Raw genomic sequence first — 17,730 nt, 5'->3', positions numbered from 1 at the left:
GCTGTTCTGCAGCACCTAGCAAAGGGCAGCGCTGTACATAAGGCGTTCACCGAGCGGACTAAACGTACAGCGACGCGGCGCATGTTCGAATCCTCCCTCCGCTACGGACAAGACTCAGCGTACGTCACTTCCTGCCCTAGTTTTGAACGCCACGCCCCTCACCCCGCGGACGCAGACGGCGTGTCCGCGCAGCCGCGGTAAGAGGAACTCAGAGAGGCCCGCCCAGGCCGGAAAGAGCGGGGGCTCTTCCGGGTCGCAGGTCGCGGGGAGGGGTCTCGGAGGAGGAGGCGCTAGGAGGTAGAGAGGGAGCGATGGCCCCGGCACAGCGCTGCCCTCTGTGCCGCCAGAGCTTCTTCTCGGGCCGCGGACACGTCTACAGCCGCAAACACCAGCGACAGCTGAGGGAGGCCCTGGAGCGGCTGCTGCCCCAGGTCCGGCCCGGGGAGGATGGGGGCGGGGCCCGGGCCCGGCGGGGGTGGGGGTTGTTGGGAGGGGCGGGGCGGACGTGAGGAGGGAGCATCTCGGGAGGGATCAGGATGACAGGATCGGGGGAGAATCCGAGGGAGCGCGAGGTGAAGGGACTGGGAAAGAGAAGAAAGAGATCGGGCCTCGTGGGTGGGGGCTGGAGGCAGACCTCCGCCCTGCTCGCTTCCCACTGGTTTTCTCTGCTAAAGAGAAAGTCCTCTTACTGGAGAAGCCAGCCCGAAGATGACCGCTAGCTTTTCAGTAATGGAGCCCCGGCCCGAGTCCTTGGCCCTAGCACGTCCTCGGGTGTTGGGATTGCGGAGGCGCGGTCAGTGACGGAGGTCTAAATATGGTATAGACAACAGGAGAGGCGCTTCAGGACTAAAGGATAAATAATGATCTTGTGTTTTCTTTGGGGGAAGTCAGTGGTCTGCAAATCATAGGCCAGGGAAGGATATTGGCTTAAATTATTGCCAGGATTCTAGAATGAAATAGTCTCCTAAATTATGAAATAAATAGTAATAAATGCTTGTTGACTTGATGAAAGGGATGCTTAGTGAATACCTGTCTGGACAGGAAGTGATGATCCCAAGGAGCCAGTGTGACTTCTGCAAGGATAACTATCTAAATTTTTAAAATCTTAATGATCAATATGCCTACCAACATGTAGTAGAAGAAAAGAGAGACAGGTCGCTAATCAGTATCAGAATACAACATTGACGTGATAGCCATTTTGTATATTATTAACAGAGAGGGGTCAGCTATGAGGTGACAGATAATAGAAAAGAAAATGAGATCATCGGCATTGACAAAATATTAATAAAGAATTATCTGGCGAGCAGATCATGCCAAAATAATCTAATTTACATTTTCACAGGGCTATTAAACTGGTAGATCAGGGAATTAACATAAATTACCTACCTTTAGCAAAAGTTTCCTACTGTTCTTGTGGACCAGGAGAAATGTGGTCAAAGTGAATTTGTAGGTAGATGACATTATAGGTGGATTCAGAACCAGTGGAATGATAAGTCTAAAGGAGTAGTCATGAAATGGCTCAAGGGCCTCTACTGTGGTTCCTCATGACTCTGTGCTATTTAATGTTTTCCTCAGTGACTTAGATAGGTGGTATGCTTACTAAATTTGCAGGTATCCCAAAGCTGAGAAGGGAGGGAGAGCTGTGTTGTTGGGTGACAGAGTAAGGATCTAAAACGACTAGAAAACTGGGCTCAGTCTAATACGGTGAAATTTAATGGAGACATGTATTAAATAAATAAATTTTTACACATGGGTTCAAGAAATCAGCTTCCAGAGTAGAAGATGAGGAGGCATGGGTTACATGACAGTTCTGAATGTGGACTACAAGCTAAGTGAGAATCAAAATATCATATGGCAGTTTAAAAAGCTAATCCAGTTTTACAATGAATTGAGAGAATTGTAGTGTGCAGAACTGGTTGGTTGGTTGTTGTCCTTTGTCTTCGAAGAGGACCAAAATGACATCACCATGATAAAGTGAAATTTCATTATGTCCAACTGTGGCTGATCAGACCAATACAAGCTCGGAATGTTCTTCCACAGGTTGGGCACAGATGATCTGTGTGAATATTTGGGGTGGATAACCCAAATTTGATCATCCTGTGTTTACTTTGTGCTGTCTCAGTTCTGCTTTGCTCAAAGAGCACAGCATCCTTTCTTATGTGGGCATGTCATGCTGAGCGGTCCTGTGCCAGTGCCTCCCATGTTGCAGTCAAATCCAAAGTTCTTGAGAAAGACCTTGAAAATCTCCTTGTATCGCTTCTTCTGGCCACCATGTGATCGTCTGCCTCGTGCAAGTTCTTCATAAAATAGTCTTTTTGGCAAGCATACATTTGGCATTTGAACAACGTGGCCAGCCCATCAAAGTTGCTCTCTTTGAAGCATAGTTTGAATACTTGGCAGTTCAGCTCAAGCAAGAACTTAAGTGTCTGGTACCTTATCATGCCAGGTAATCCTCAGAATCTTCCTAAGACAGTTCAAATGAAGCAATTCAGTTTCCTGGCATGGTGCTGGTAGACTCTCCATGTTTCACAAGCATATAACAGTGAGGTCAGCACAGCAGCTCTGTACACCTTCAGTTTGGTAGTCAGTCTAATACCTCTCCTCTCCCAAACTAACTAACTAACAAACTAACTAACTAAGCAGAACTAAGGTTATAAGTATCACATTGCACTGTTTCCTGGTCAGATGATATCTGGACTACTGTACTCACTTCTAGGCAGCACATGTTAGGAGGAATATTGATAAGCTAGAGAATGTCTAGAGGAGGGCAGCTTGGATGACTGAAAGGCCTCACAGTGATACCATCTGAGGATCGTTTGAATGAACTAGTCATGTTTAACCTGGGAAAAGAGAAAACTTAGGAGAGATCTGATCACTGACTTGAAGCATATAAAGAGATGTCATGTAGAAGAGGGATTAGATTTATATTAGGCCTAAGAGGACAGAATGAGGAATAGTTAAAGAATGAGGCAGATTTGGGGTGGATATAAAGAAAAACTGCAGTTGGAGTAGTTCAGAAAATAGAATGGTTTTGTCTTGAGATATAGCAAGATCTCTTCCAATGGAGCTTCTCAATCAAAATCTTGACAACTACTTTTCAGGGATTCAGAATAGATTCATAGACTTACAGATTGAAGTAGATGTCATCCTGTGAAGGTAAAGAACTTGAAAAAAGGGAATTGAGTGGCCAGGGGCTAGGGAAGAGGTCATTGAATGAAAGGATGAAAAGATTGACTTTGAGCTCTCTCCATTCTCTTTCTCTTTTTCTCTTACCAGGTGGAGGCTGCCCGAAAAGCCATCCGGGCTGCCCAGGTAGAGCGTTATTCCCCTGAGCATGACCAGTGCTGCTGGTGTCTGTGCTGTGGCTGTGAGGTTCAGAAACACCTGAGCCATGGAAACATGACTGTGCTGCATGGAGGTCTGCTAGAACATCTGGCCTGGTAGGTACAGGGAGCTGAGAAAGGATAGCCAGGAGGCACACGCACAGTCACCAGGGCTTCTCCTGCCTTCCCTTAATATTAGCCCAAGAAGTAGCCTGGCCAGATCAACCAATTAGCAAAGTTGTTAAGTGCCTGCTAGGTGTCAGGCACTGTGCTCAACACTGGAGTTACAAAGACAAAAGGAAAACAGTCCTTACCCTGTCAAGGAGCTTCCATTGTCTGTCTGTCTCTCTGTCTCTCTCTCTCTCACACACACACACACACACACACACACACACATACACACATACACACACACATACGCTATATGTACAAGACAAATACAAGAGAGGTTAATCAACAAAGGTCTCATGAAGAAGGTGATGGTGAAATTAAATCTTGAAGGGGAAACCTTCTAAGGTTTCTAAGAGGCAGAGGTGAGGAAGAAATACTTTCTAAGGTTTGGCTATAGCCACTGCAAAAGCACATAGATGCAAGGTGGCATATTATGTATGAGGACATTCAGTATCACTGAACACTGTTTTTCTTGTACCAGAGAGGGAAAATAGCCCAAGGTTCCTGCAGTCCTTAATCATGCAGTGTGAATCATAGGAGTGATGATTTACCATGGCATGACTATAGCAGAGGCTTCTCTGTCCATTCGTTTAGAAAGAAAAGCCTAGCAATAAAACTCAGATCACAAATAAAGAATTATGTTAATAATTATCATTGATTGTATTTCAATCTATTTCTTTTTTGTTAAGAATCAGTAAAGCTGAAAATAACATGTATTATCATTAGCAGTCTATCAGGCAGCTTTGTTCAACTGATTTCTAGAAATGTATTTTATGGAAAGTTGATTAGATGAATCTGTCTTGAAAAATATATTAGAAAAAAAGGAAGAAAGAATCCTTAATCATTGTTTATCATTCTCTTCATCCACAGTCCAGACCACAGGAAAGCAACTAGTAAATTTTGGTGGGAGAATAAAGCAGATGTCTTGCTAAAAGAAAAGTTCCTAGTCTCCCAGCAAGATTACAGCCGGTAAGCCATTATGAGGATGGATATGTGGGGACAAAAAATTGTGAACCAAAGGTGGCCTTGGTATTGTAGAAAGAATATTGGCCCCGATATAGAGTCAAAACAGTTTTTAAAAGAAAAATTTTCAAACTGTCAACAACCACGTGAAAGATTGCTCCAAGTCCCTAATTATAAGAGAATTGCACATTAAAACTGCTCAGGTTTTTTCTCAGATCCAGCAAATTAGAAGATATGGCAAAAGTCAGAAAAAAAATCAATATTGGAAGAACTCCAGGATGACTTTAATGTGCTGTTGGTCAAGCCATGATTTGAGTCTGGAAAACAGTTTGGAATTGTTGTAGAAAAGTAACTGGATCGCTCATACTCGTTGATACAAAGATCCTACTGCTGGGCATATATCCCAAGGATGCCCCCAAAAGGCACCAAGCGTACCAAAACATTGATAGCAGAACTTTTTGTGGTAGCAAAAACTAGAAACAAAGTAGGTACGTATTATTATGGAATAGCTGAACAAATTGTGACATATAAATGTCATGGAATATTACTGCACTGTAAGAAATGAAAATAAGGAATTCAGAGAAATAAAGGAAGACCTCTATCAACTGATGTAAAATGAAGTAAGCAGAAACATAGAAATAATATCAATATTCAAAATTACTATAATTACATATGACTAATACTTATATAACACTTTATGTTTACAAAACCCTTACATGTATTATCTCATTTGATCTCTGTGATGGAGGTGCTATGATTATCCTGTTTTATAGGGTAGGAAACTGAAGCCAAGTGAGGCTAAATGATTTGCCCAGGATCATATAACTTGTGTCTGATTTAGGACTTAAACTTGTCTTCCTGGCTCCCACATCAAGAGCTCTATAGGTCACTGCTAAAACAATGCCAAATATTAAGTATTCTTGCCTTTGAAGATTAGGAAATGCACTTCATTTGGGGGTGGAGGGAAGCCCACTGTATTGAGTCACTGTATTGATTGGTCACACTTAACTGCCTTATTTTCCAGAAATTACTGTGCTTTAAAAACAAACTTCATCAGTAAAACTTACTTTTTTTTCCAATTAATTTATTTTTAGTTGTCAGCATTCACTTCCATGTTCTAAATTTTCTCCCCTTCTCTCCTCCCTCCCCCCAAGATGTAATCTGATACGGGAGCTACACATACATTCCTATTAAACACATTTAAAACTTATTTTTTTAAAAGCCCACTGGGCTCAGTGGGAGTCAAGAGATTTGAGTTCTTGTCCTGATTGACACCAACTAGCTTTCTCAGGCAATTTGTTTAACCTTACTTTATAAAATTAACTTTTGAATTAGATGATCTTGGAACTCCTTTCTGGTTCTAATATTTCATAATCCTATAACTTTTTTAAATAAACAGTGCCTCATTTGGTTATGAAAATAACGCTGGGTTGTCAAAAGGCTATGCCAAGGAAGTAAAAACCTTGATGGGTCAAGATGCAGATGCAGAGTCAGAGCCTGGTGATGCACGTCATCTTGTCTGCCCTGCAAAGGCAAACCTGGCTAAGTTGAGAGAGACTCAATCGCTATGGTTCATCAGAGGATGACATTTTTTTGGCTATAATGTGCATTTTGTACATCAACTAAGGCATGGAAGGGTAATCACAGTGTATCAAAGGAAGAAGTTACCCACATCAGGAAAATCTGAAGCACTGAATTAGCACTTAGTCCACCTCAGTAATGAGATAACCAGTCTAATTCAACTCAATTGGGTATCTACCAAGCCACTAATAGGCCACTGTATTACTTTATATGTAACTTTTTGTGATAGTGAAAAGGATACAAAGGAAATGTTTAATATATTTCCAAAATTATGAGAAAGCATAAGATACAATATAATGAAGCTAATTTTTTAAAATTAATTTTCACTAACATCTGCCTTCTTTCCTTCCATCTCTCATTGAGAAAGTAAGAAAAACAAAATCCATTAGAAACATGAAAAATCAAACAAAACAAATTACTGCATTAGCCGTATCCAAAAAAAAAAGGTGTCGGTCTGCACTTTGAGTCTGTCACCTATTAGGAGGTAGGTAGCATATTTCATCCAGTGCTAAATGGAATAAAATAAAGTGCTAATATGCATGATACAAACCATGTTGTGACCTATCCAGAAGTGGGAGAGGCTGTTCACAGTAGGGAGGAGGCAGACCTACTATCAGATTCTCAGTAATGGAATTTGAAAGCTAGTGCACACCTAGGAAACTGAAGCCAAAGTGGGCTGGTTTAAGAGGAAGTGATAGGTAATGCTTCAGCTATCTCAGGCAGCTGAGGTGATAAGCAGCTTTTATCAAAGCTACTACCATCTGGTGTAGTCAGACCAGCCATGGGCACGGGAAAAGGAAGTCTTGTGTCAGACTCAGAACCCTGAAATGACAGGAAAACAGGTTTTTAGTTGTTCTTGCTAATTGTACAGTGAAGGAAATAATACCAGCTGGGGCTGGTCTGTGCATTCCACAAAAAGGTGGATGGAAATCCTAGATTATTTTTCCTCAAATGATTTTACTTTACTCTTGACTAAGCATCACTCAGACTGGTGGGAAATGGAAAACTGAAAACTAGAGGGTCTCTCCCCACCCGCATATTTCCATGAAGTGGCCCAAGTTGGGGTTTTTTGGAAGGACTAATCAAGGATGCCAAGGTAATGGGTGCAATCAAAAACTCTGAATTTCATTTGGGAAAGTGTGTAATTGGGGAAGAGATTAGACAAGGCAGGAAGAAGTAACTGAGGGAGGAGAGGATTGCTAAGCAGAATGGGGCCAAGTAGGAGTTTGAGATGTGTAGATTGGTTAAGGAAAGAGGACTTCCTTTTACTTCTGACTGGGGGGTCTGAATGGCCAGAACCTTGGAGAACAGTTCACTTGGCCATGCCCACTAGATCAGGATGACTGGTTCCCCCATCCCTGTAATTTCTTTCTAGATTCAAGAAATCTATGGTAAAGGCCCTGGACTCCTATGAGGAAAAAGAGGATGAAATGATTAAAAGGGTAAGTTAGGGTGAGGTTGTAGGAATTCCCTGTGCCTGAGTTTCCTGTGCCCTAGACAGCATCTTAATCTTCCCTGCACTCTCCACAATGACCCCACAGATGGCAGCTCAGATTCGAGAGGTGGAACGCAGCCGGCAGGAGGTGGTACAATCTGTCTTAGAGGTTGGTTTCCAACCGAGGCTCCAGCGCAGTATCCACCATGGCTGGTCTCTGAGTTGCTTTGAGCTCCCCAGCATCTGACCTCCTTGAGAACACATGCAAATTCTGTTCTGCTTGGAACCCTACAACTGAAGGCACCTTGGCTTCCGGGGTGTCAGACTGGCCAGGACAGTGGTGATTGACAGAGGGGGCTCACCATAAGATAGCAGGGAGGGGCATTATCCTGGCCAGCTTCCTAAGTCTGGCTGGAAGTTAACTGGGGCAGGGAGGGATTCTATGTATTGAGCAGCTCAGCTTAGCTGCCAATCTGTCCTTTGGGTATGGGGGTGGGAGGGGTGGGGAAGGAATCACAGGCAGGCATGGAATTCTAGACACATTTATTTTTCCTGAATCAAACTCAGCCTCAGGCAGTGCCGGACCCAGAAGAGGGCTGTTCGGCGCCCTGTAACTGGAAAGGAACAAACAGGTAAGAGTACCAGAGTCTGAATTAAAGGGTCTTATGTCTCCAGGAGATTGCTTAGGCTGGGAATGAGAGAATAGTGGTGCTATTCCTACATATACATGCAGGGGGGATTTGGGCACCTTAATCCGTGAGGTGAGAGCAAGTTCTGTTTTGGGGTGCTTGTGGCTAGCACCTATCAATCTGATACTGGGTAAGGACCTCAACCTCCAGGCCCTCCCCGGTTTTCTTTTGCAGCATAGCCTCCAGCTCACAGCAGCTCTCCTTGGACCCACTACCTGCCCCAGAATTGAACTGGATGGAGGCCGCACAGTCCCTGACTTTCATTGGACATCAGGTACTATGGAGAGGGGGTACAGTGAAAGGGCATTTAAATAAATTTCCCTGCCAATCCCCTCACATCTTGTGAGTCTTCTTTCCTCCATCCTAAACATGACTCTCTTGTTTTTAATCATAGGACACACCTGGAGTTGGCAATGTTCATTCAGGTAAGACCCAAGTGTTACTCCTGACCTGATACCTTCAGTAGGGTATGAAATGATATGTCATTTCTCACTTGGCCCTCCCAACAACTTTGTGAGTGAGGTAAGTACACCATTTCAAAATAGGCAAGGTGAGGCAGGATTCAGAGGCATCCTGATACCAACATACTATGCCACTAGTCAACTTTAGTTGCTTTTAGAATTAGTGGAAGCTAATTAATTCTGGTTCTGAGGGTATGCACAAACATTCTTGGACCTAAAATTCAAAATCCCATAATGGACACTTCTGTGTGATTATGTGCACGTCACTGAGCTTCATTTGTAAGATGGGGGATACCCTCACAGCCCTGTTTCCAATAGGGAACATATGTAAAACTCATAATGGTTTTTCTTGTTTGTTTAGGGGCTACCCCTCCATGGCTGTTGCAGGATGATGAAGACAGCAACAGCTTGGCACACCAGATTGGACCTTCCTATGAAGAATTCCTCAAAGAAAGTGAGTGAGTTGGAGGGGTAAGATTGGTTTTTCTAACCACACTTAATGCTCTAACCTTCCCTATCCCCTTGCAGAAGAGAAGCAGAAATTGAGAAAGCTACCTCCAGACCGAGTAGGGGCCAATTTTGATCACTTCTCTAGTACAGGTGCAGGCTGGTTGCCTTCCTTTGGCAGAGTTTGGAACAATGGACGTCGATGGCAATCTCGGTAAGTAGGGCCAGCCTACCCTAGTTTTCAGAACTTTTTTTTTTACCTGACCTCAACCTCATTTTTTAATTTCTCTCTTTCTAGGCATCAATTCAAAGCAGAAACAAAGCAATAGCCTGCCATCAAGTAAATATTAACTTTCCCCACAACTTAGCAATATTATGGTTATTGTAAATAAAATCTGTTTTTTTCTAACACAGTCCAATTCAGTTGTGTTGTGGCACCAGGAAACACAGTCCAATAGTTTTTAGTCCAATAAGTTTATTTTTGAAAATGTACATAAAAATATTGAACCTGCAAAGAAAAAAAAATCAGAATTAGAGTAGCACATTTATAATGTCATCCTACAGCCTTTTCTTCAAGAAACGTGTCTAGTTTTCCCCTCACCATGTTATGCATCTTCAGCAGCTGGAGCGTCTCCACCCTTGGTGTTCCTGGTATATATCACTTGTGCTCTGTGTTTGGAAACCAGCTTGATCAGACCTGGAGGGGGAAGAAAGGCTATACTATGCTACCAATATCAATATATAATGATATGTAATGATTTTTTAAAATGGCCCCAATTAAAGTTTTAGGTTCTAAAAGAAGACTTTTCAGGCCCACTTGGAAAAGACTTGATCACCAAACTTTTGGTCCTCTTAAAAAATAAGTCTAACTTTGAATAAAAAAGTTCAAATACTGGATTTAGTCATGCGGAACATAAGCTATCGTTTAGTTTCCTAATCAATGAAATGTTAATGCTAGCTGGAAAGGCCAACTTTTATCACCTCAATTTCATGTTGGGAACCATTTCCTTTTGCATGACTATTGCCACCCTTTCTTCTTCCTCCTTCCACTGCTAAATAATAGCTAACGTTATATATATGGATTTACTATTATCACTTTAATCACATTTATTCCTCCTAACAGCTCTGGGAAGTAGTGCTATTATCCTCATTTTTCAGATAAGGAAGCTGAGTGAATGTAAGTCACTTGCCCAGGACCACACAGCTAGAGTCTAGGTCTGACTTTAAATTCCGATCTTCCTGACAAATTCTCTGTCCACTGTACCATCCAGATGCCCATATCATAAGGCCATAGATTAAAAGCTGGAAGGCAGTTCAATCAACAAGACTGCCAGGCACTGAGAATAAGAAATTCCTACATACAAGGAGCTCTCATTCCAATCCGAGAGATCAATGTGTAAAAATAGGTGCAGCATGAACATACAGAATAAGCATAAATGCACACAAAATAATAAATAGGGGAATCAGAAAAGGCTTCATGAAGATGGGTCTACATCTTAATAGAAAAGGACTCTGAGGAAGAGATCAAAGAGGCATGCAGGATAGCTAAGACCAAAAGCATGGACAATAAAAGATGTAGAGAAACAGAAAGACTAGACTGACGAAGTTAAAGTGCAGGAAGGGGAGTAATGTCCAATGAGAATGGAAATGGAGGGCACCAGGGAGTCACATGATCTTAAGGAAAATTACCTTAACAGCAAAGTGTAGAAAGGACTAGAGTGGGCAAAGATCTGAGACAGAAACCAATGGTCAACGGAAGACCTGAACTAAAGTTGTAGCTGTTTGAGTTACAAAGGGATTGAATGGAAATGGCAACTGATTGTGTATGTGGACTGAGGATGTGGAGTCCAAAATAAGAAAAAGCTTACAAAAACCCAGGAAAGATGGTGGTAACTCAACAAAATTTTTTTTAATATATGGGAGTTGGAAGAGATTTAGGGGAAAATATAAATGAGATCAGTTTTGACCATGTTACATTTAAAACATCTCCAGAACTTCCTACTTGAAATATCCAATTTGGTCCCCTTTTCCCCATTTTACAGATGAGGAAGCTCAGGGAAGTTAAATGAGACTTGCCTGAGGCCACAAGTAGTAAGGATTAATACATACCCTGACTCTTACAAGCCTACATTCTTTCCATTGTACCAGTTTCATATTTGCAAATGATCATTGGTCATCCCAGCACATCAGTACGTACGAAATACCACCCCATCTATTAATTTGGCTAATAGAATCACTCTTTACTTTTTTCCTCATATAATCAGTTGCCAAATATTATTCTAGCAGTCAACTTCATACATAGCCTACCTTCTTTATTCTCACAACTATACTATTTCTAGCCCTCCCATATAGGCTCCTACAAAAACCTAATCTTCCTGCCTAGAGTCTGTCCTCTCTCCAACCATTTTTCACTAATTTTTCTGCCACTATAATCATCATTCCTCTACAATGGCTCCCCAATGCTGTGATCCATGCACAAATCCACTACAGGTATTCAAGGCCTTCATAGTCCTCACACCCCCACCCTCCCTTTACTCCCATTCTCCAATCCCTATTCGCACCCATTTAAATTGTTCCATAAAGGAAGGAAATTTAGATCACATCTTCCACGAAACCTTCCCTGAAATCTCCCCTTAAGAATATCTACCACACCTCAAATTACTCAAAGCATTATGCCTGTATCTTACTATTCTGTCCTGTATCCTAGGTGTATACTTCTATCTATCCCTCTTTAAACCAGGTCCTTGGACCCTTCTATATTTGTTTCTCTAGCACATATCTGCTGCCAAGGCCTACTGATCTTACCTTTGCAATTATATCTGAAATACGCTTCCTTCTCTCCTCTGACACGATCACTGCTATAATGCTGGTCCTCATCACCACAAGCTTTTGACTATTTTACTAAGCTGCTAGCAGGTCTACCTGCCTCAGATATTGCCCCACTCCAATCCATTCAGACACTAAAGTGATTTTCCTAAACTGAAAGTCTGACCATATCATCCCCCTACTCAACAAACTCCAGTGATTCAAGGATCTAATATAAAATGTCTACGTGGGCATTCAAAGCCCTTCATAAGCTAACTTCCTCCTATCTTTCCACTCTTCTTCCATCTTATTCCTTTACATGTATTCTTCCACCCAGGGACACTGACCTCCTCCAGCTGTTCCATTTAGAGTCACTCTACTTCTCAGCTTTGGGCATTTTCTCTAGCTGACCCCTATGTCTGGAACACTCTCCCTACTCTGCTCCAACTACTGACTTCCTTTAAGTCCTAACTAAAATCCCACCTTATACAGGAACCTCTTAATTCTAGTGCCTTTGTTAACCATTTCCTATTTATCCTATACATACATACATGCGTGTGTAATCTTATATATATCTGCGTGCTACCTCTCCAATTTGAGGGCAAGGGCTGCCTTTTGCCTCTTTGTATCCCCAGCACTTAGCAGAGTGCCCAACACACAGCAAGTGCTTAATAAATGTTGACTGATTCAGTATCCTGTATACATAGTCAAACTTCTCAGAAAATAGTTAAGTGGACCAGTCTGATGAAGCAGGTTGAACAACATGTGATTCTGACATTGCTTTCCTTTAGATCTTCAGAATGACTAAAATAAGACAGAATGGTTAATGCAAAAAATCTGTGAGCTGATCTTTCCCAGATTTTACCTTTACTAAGCAGTTCCTGGAGGGCTGCGCGGGCTAGAGAACCCCGGATCTTCAGTCTCTCTGAGACTACTGCAGGGGTGATAAGTTTATAGTTGGGGACCTCCTTGCACAGTTTGTCATATGTTGCTTTGTCAAACAAAACCAGATTGTTGAGCTTGTCTCGCACTTTTCCCTTGGACCACTTCTGCTCGAGAGTGAGAAAAGGGTCAGAAAACATACTATTAACTTCAGAACCCGGCCTGTTTACAATTACTTAATTTTTCAATACAAAGCCCTTTTGGTATAGTCTCATTGAAGCCTGAAAATGTAGACCTTTCTTCAGGCAAGGATTCAAATTTAAGTTAAGTAACTTTCCAAAGGTCAAAGGCATCACAACTGGTCCTTGAATAACATAGTGTAGTAGCTAAGAGAACCAGCTCTGGAGTCAGAAATCCCACTTCTGGCAGAGAAGGGCCGCATCAATTCCCCAACTTCTCTGCCTCGGGCCAACACCTTTACCTGAGTGAGTTCATCGCAATTCTAGCCTCACAAAAGCACTCACAAATCCGTAGCCCGTCCCCCACCCAACACGAACCCTGCCTACAACTTTGCAAACATGGTCGCCTGCACTTTTCAGGAGGGCTTCTATCGTTCTAATTTACCCAAAGGCGTTACGTTCCAGGACCATACCAGGCTCCCGGTACAAGGACAGTCAGAAGCCCGTCTGTCTCCCCCGGGCTCGAGGAGCCTGGTACGGTCCTGGATCACACGGACGGAAGTGACCGCAAAGTGCCCGTAACTTTGCATCCCGCCAGAGCGCTCTCTGAGGCCAAAAAGAACAAACCTGGTCAATCTTCTGTGAACTCGGACCCTGGGGCCTGAAAAAGCCTACGCGAGACCCCCAACCCCGACCGCCCTCACCTTCTTCTTGGCTTTGCCCCCAGACTTGTTGACGGGATCTTTGTCCTTCTTGGCCGACTTGCCGGCATCTTTCTTCTTCTTATCGTCCTTGGGCGGCTATGGGAGGCAACGAGGGAAGGAGGCTCGGTGAGGAGGCGCGGCAGCCCGACAGTCCGCACGCCGTCCCGAGGCCTCCCCTCCCCCGAGCACATGGGCCTGGGGTAAGCGGCTCCCGGTCCCGGGCTGGGCCCCCCCCCCATCCCCATCCCCCGCGGTCTCTATGCTTTAAATCTCCCCTCCTCTTCTCTTGTCTCTTCCTCCCCTCCTTCTGGAGCCCAGTCCCAGGCCCCAAGCCCTCACCATGGTGAGACTTCAGGAACTCCTACTGCGGCCGCCTCCAAGGTAAGATGTCGGACAAAAAGGAAGTGGGTGGGAAGAGTGGCGGCTGAAACTCAGTCTTTCTCTAAGCGCTTCCGGGGTTATGCCGAAGGAACTGAAACGGAGCGAACTACAATTCCCAGCAGACACCTTACACCGTACGTCTCAGGCAGATATGGTTCAAGAGGCGTGGACTACAATTCCCAAGATGCATCATACCAACGCAACACTGCATAAACCGCTACTATGGTAACACTGGGGGAATCTGATGCAGTTAGGCTTATGTCTCTACGCCCTCTTCGAGGAACTCGAGGCAAAAAAAGGCAAAAAGGTACCCTTGCACTCAATAATTAATCCTTACGGGAATGATAAAATAGAGATGGGAGAAGAACCAATAAATATGCGTTGCACTGTTTTTGCTCTCCCCACAACCTCCACAACGCAGAATGGGCTGGTCAAGGATCACGTGTTCCGGGCTTCCTGGGTGGAGCAACGAGGGAGGGAGGGGAGCTTTTAGGACTTAAGAAATCGGAAACAGCGGCGAATGGAGCAATGGCGATCTTCAGTGTTTATGTGGTGAACAAGGCCGGCGGCCTCATCTATCAGCTGGACAACTACACGCCTCGAGCCGAAGCTGAGAAAACCTTCAGCTACCCGCTGGACCTGCTACTCAAGCTACACGACGAGCGCGTTCTCGTTGCCTTTGGCCAACGAGACGGCATCCGGGGTGGGCGGGCTCTTAGGCGCGGGTCTAAGCGCTGGGGGCGGGGCCGAGGAGTGTTTTCTCCGGGCGGGGGCGGGGCTCGAGACTCCTGGAATCCGATTTGTTCCCTCGTCGGGGGCCGGGATAGAGGCCGGGAGGTGGGGCGAGCGCGAGAATCCTGAAGGCGGATTTGTTCCGGCCCGAGGGGTGGCAGGTTCCAGGGCTCTGGGCTGGTGGCTCCTGGAGTCGGCTTCGGTCCTGGAGGTGGGAGGAGTGCGTCCCGGGCCGGCTGGGATGACCCGACCCGTTCCTCCGCAGTGGGCCACGCGGTGCTCTCCATCAATGGCGTGGACGTGAACGGCAAGTACACCGCGGATGGGAAGGAGGTGCTGGAGTACCTGGGCAACCCGGCCAACTACCCCGTGTCCATCCGCTTCGGCCGACCGCGACTCACGTCCAACGAGAAGCTGATGCTGGCCTCCATGTTCCACTCGTGAGTTGCGCCCTCGGGGGAGGGGGGCCGCTGACCTGGTCGCCTGGGAAGGCAGTGGGGCCCTTCCCCTCCCCCAACCCCTGTGCCTCCATTTCCACCAAAGCTGGTCACACCGGCACCTCATTGTTTGCCCGCAGGCTGTTTGCCATCGGCTCCCAGCTGTCTCCGGAGCTGGGGAGTTCTGGCATCGAGATGCTCGAGACCGACACCTTCAAACTCCACTGCTTCCAGACCCTGACAGGTGTGGAGCCCAGAAGGGGAAGGACTGGGGCTGGAGGCTGGCTGGGGGGGACCGAACGTGGGGCCCTGGTTTGGTAAGCGGGGGCCGTTGTCCTTTTTAAACAGAGAGGTGAGCCCCGAGTCGTCAGATTTCCTTTACCTTCTTTCACATAGATCACATGGATCATTTAATCCAAGACTGACTCTCACAGGGGGCTCAGATTCCCTCCTTCCCCACTCTCCAGGGAAAATTCAAACGGCATAACTTGGTGTCTAAAAAAGGGATATAGAAGTCAAACAAATATGTGCTGTTGGCAGATGTTACGGACCGTTGTTTCCACTCCTTAACTAAAATAGTTAAACTGAGTGCTTATTGGTTATTCACTTGACACTTGTTTCCACTCAGAGATGGACTTCTCAGAGCTTCCTCCTAGTCTACTGGGAAATGCCTAGCCTACACTGGATTTGTTCCTTACAAAGGTCTCTTGGTCTTTTTCTTCATCTATAAAATGTGTGTCCTGTCCTATTTTCCTAGAAAAGTTTTAAGAACAAAAAGGAGATAAGATTCAAAAAGACTTTGCCAAGGTAAATGTATATAGATACAAGATGGTAATTTGCCACATTTTATACTCATCAGATTCTGGGAGTTGAAAAAGACCTTTGAGGTCCTGTAATCTAGAAACGCTATTTTACAGATGAGGAAACTGGAGCCCAGAGAGCCAAAGGAAATTGTCCAAGGGCACATAGCTAGTTTGTGAAAAGCAAGATTTAAAAAAAAGGGGGGGGGGGGGGGAGTTCCTTCTTGGCGTTTTTTCTACTATACCATGTACTGTGTGACTTTTCCTCTCAATCCACAGGTATCAAGTTTGTAGTACTGGCAGATCCTCGACAAGGTGGGATTGATTCTCTCTTGCGAAAGATCTATGAGATTTACTCAGACTTTGCCCTCAAGAATCCATTCTACTCTTTGGAGATGCCCATCAGGTAAGTTGTCCCTTCCCAGCCCCTTTCATTTAGCCAGTTGTGTTGAAAGGACATCACCTCCTTTTAAAGCAGGCAGGAATAAACATCTTAAATGTGATGTGAAACCAAGTGAGCAGTTTCTTGGAGGGGAGTGCCAGTTCTCACTGAGGGTCTTTCTGCCTTCAGTAAATTAAGTACCACTTCAAGTCCCCATAATCCTTCACCTCTTACTTGTGGTTTCTGGCCCCAACCCAGGTGTGAGCTGTTTGACCAGAATCTGAAGCTAGCCCTGGAAGTGGCTGAAAAGGCTGGGACTTTTGGGCCAGGATCATAGGCCCTCCAGCAAAGACCAAAGCTTGAGACGGACTCAGCCATTTTACTAGGATGGAGATCCAAATCCCCATGTTAGAGCACATCAAGAAGAGTGGGGTTTGAGCAAGAGAGGGTAGTGTGGTGCTTTTAAGAATCAACTATTCAACATACCATCCTCTCTTCCTGTATATAATGGTCCTTCCTCCCCAGTGCTGTACAGATCTATTTATGGAAGGAGTGGGACCTGATTGAAGATATTGTAATAAACATTCCTCTGAACTCTGGGGTACCTGGTTTCCTGGTTTGGGGCTGCTGAAAAGCATTAGAAGGCAGCAGGATAAGCAGAGGAGAATACTAGAAGGAAATAATGAGAGCGGGGGGAATGTCTAGAGAAATAGACAAGGGAAAAACGTGATTCAGTGGAAAGAGCACAAACCGAGTAACCCAAGATCTAGTGACTACTTCTGACTCTAGAACTAACTAGGTGCTTGACTTTAGGCCAGTCCCTTAACTTCTAGATAACTCAGTTCCTTCATAGGCTCTTTTAGCAGTGGAAGGACACCTGACCCAGCATCCATTACAACATTCAGGCAGGGGCCAGATAGCCACTTGTTGTGTGTGAATGGACTAGAGGCCAAGGAAGTCCCCTTCTCAGTCCCATTCCATATGATTTTTGTGATGTAACTAGCCTTCTCTTAAAGACCTCCACTGACAAGGAACTTCCTACTTCACTAAGGCCACCCATTCCACACTGGAACAGCCCTAAGGATTTGCATTCCTTTTGCTGAACTGAAATCTGAACTTTAGGACCAAGTAGAACATATAAAATATTTCCCATGTCTCATATCTGACACCTAGAATTTTCACCCCCAAAACCCTAAGGTTTCAGGTAATCCTCAAGTGATAGGATTCTCAATATGTTCCCTCTTGTCAATGTCCTTCCCAGAAATGTGATGCAATCATAATTCCAGATGAGTGATCTGATCAGGGAAAAAGACAGTGGGATGATCACGTTCATTTTGGACACTAAATCATTAAGAGTA

At 44.5% G+C, this 17,730-nt stretch overlaps 3 protein-coding genes across 4 annotated transcripts; 2 read left to right on the top strand and 1 right to left on the bottom strand.

Moving 5' to 3' along the window:
* The first annotated feature begins 216 nt into the window (after positions 1-216).
* On the top strand, positions 217-9,479 carry CENATAC (centrosomal AT-AC splicing factor). The gene is made up of 11 exons (XM_072613013.1): positions 217-431; positions 3,277-3,440; positions 4,365-4,463; positions 7,414-7,480; positions 7,580-7,642; positions 8,041-8,105; positions 8,337-8,436; positions 8,557-8,587; positions 8,985-9,077; positions 9,152-9,284; positions 9,369-9,479. The coding sequence occupies exons 1-11, from the start codon at positions 312-314 to the stop codon at positions 9,397-9,399; spliced, it is 966 nt and encodes a 321-aa protein (XP_072469114.1). The 5' UTR covers positions 217-311; the 3' UTR covers positions 9,400-9,479.
* Positions 9,480-9,528: 49 nt separating this feature from the next.
* On the bottom strand, positions 9,529-14,127 carry RPS25 (ribosomal protein S25). The gene is made up of 5 exons (XM_072613017.1): positions 13,980-14,127; positions 13,641-13,736; positions 12,741-12,924; positions 9,672-9,767; positions 9,529-9,578 (listed from the first exon to the last, which is right to left on the bottom strand). Exons 1-4 carry the CDS (start codon positions 13,980-13,982, stop codon positions 9,676-9,678), a joined length of 375 nt encoding a protein of 124 aa, XP_072469118.1. The 5' UTR covers positions 13,983-14,127; the 3' UTR covers positions 9,529-9,578; positions 9,672-9,675.
* Positions 14,128-14,243: 116 nt separating this feature from the next.
* On the top strand, positions 14,244-16,966 carry TRAPPC4 (trafficking protein particle complex subunit 4). Of its 2 annotated transcripts, none has more exons than XM_072613016.1 (5): positions 14,244-14,328; positions 15,019-15,193; positions 15,331-15,434; positions 16,270-16,396; positions 16,631-16,966. In XM_072613016.1, exons 1-5 carry the CDS (start codon positions 14,244-14,246, stop codon positions 16,707-16,709), a joined length of 570 nt encoding a protein of 189 aa, XP_072469117.1. In that variant the 3' UTR covers positions 16,710-16,966. The 2 variants fall into 2 exon arrangements, with proteins under 2 accessions (XP_072469117.1, XP_072469115.1); XM_072613014.1 differs by lacking the exon at positions 14,244-14,328 and adding an exon at positions 14,550-14,724.
* Positions 16,967-17,730: the final 764 nt, after the last annotated feature.

Source organism: Notamacropus eugenii, chromosome 5, assembly GCF_028372415.1.
Source record: "Notamacropus eugenii isolate mMacEug1 chromosome 5, mMacEug1.pri_v2, whole genome shotgun sequence".
Lineage (NCBI taxonomy): Eukaryota > Metazoa > Chordata > Mammalia > Diprotodontia > Macropodidae > Notamacropus > Notamacropus eugenii.
Note: the sequence above shows the minus strand (reverse complement) of the source record. Positions and strands in the feature narration are given on the sequence as shown.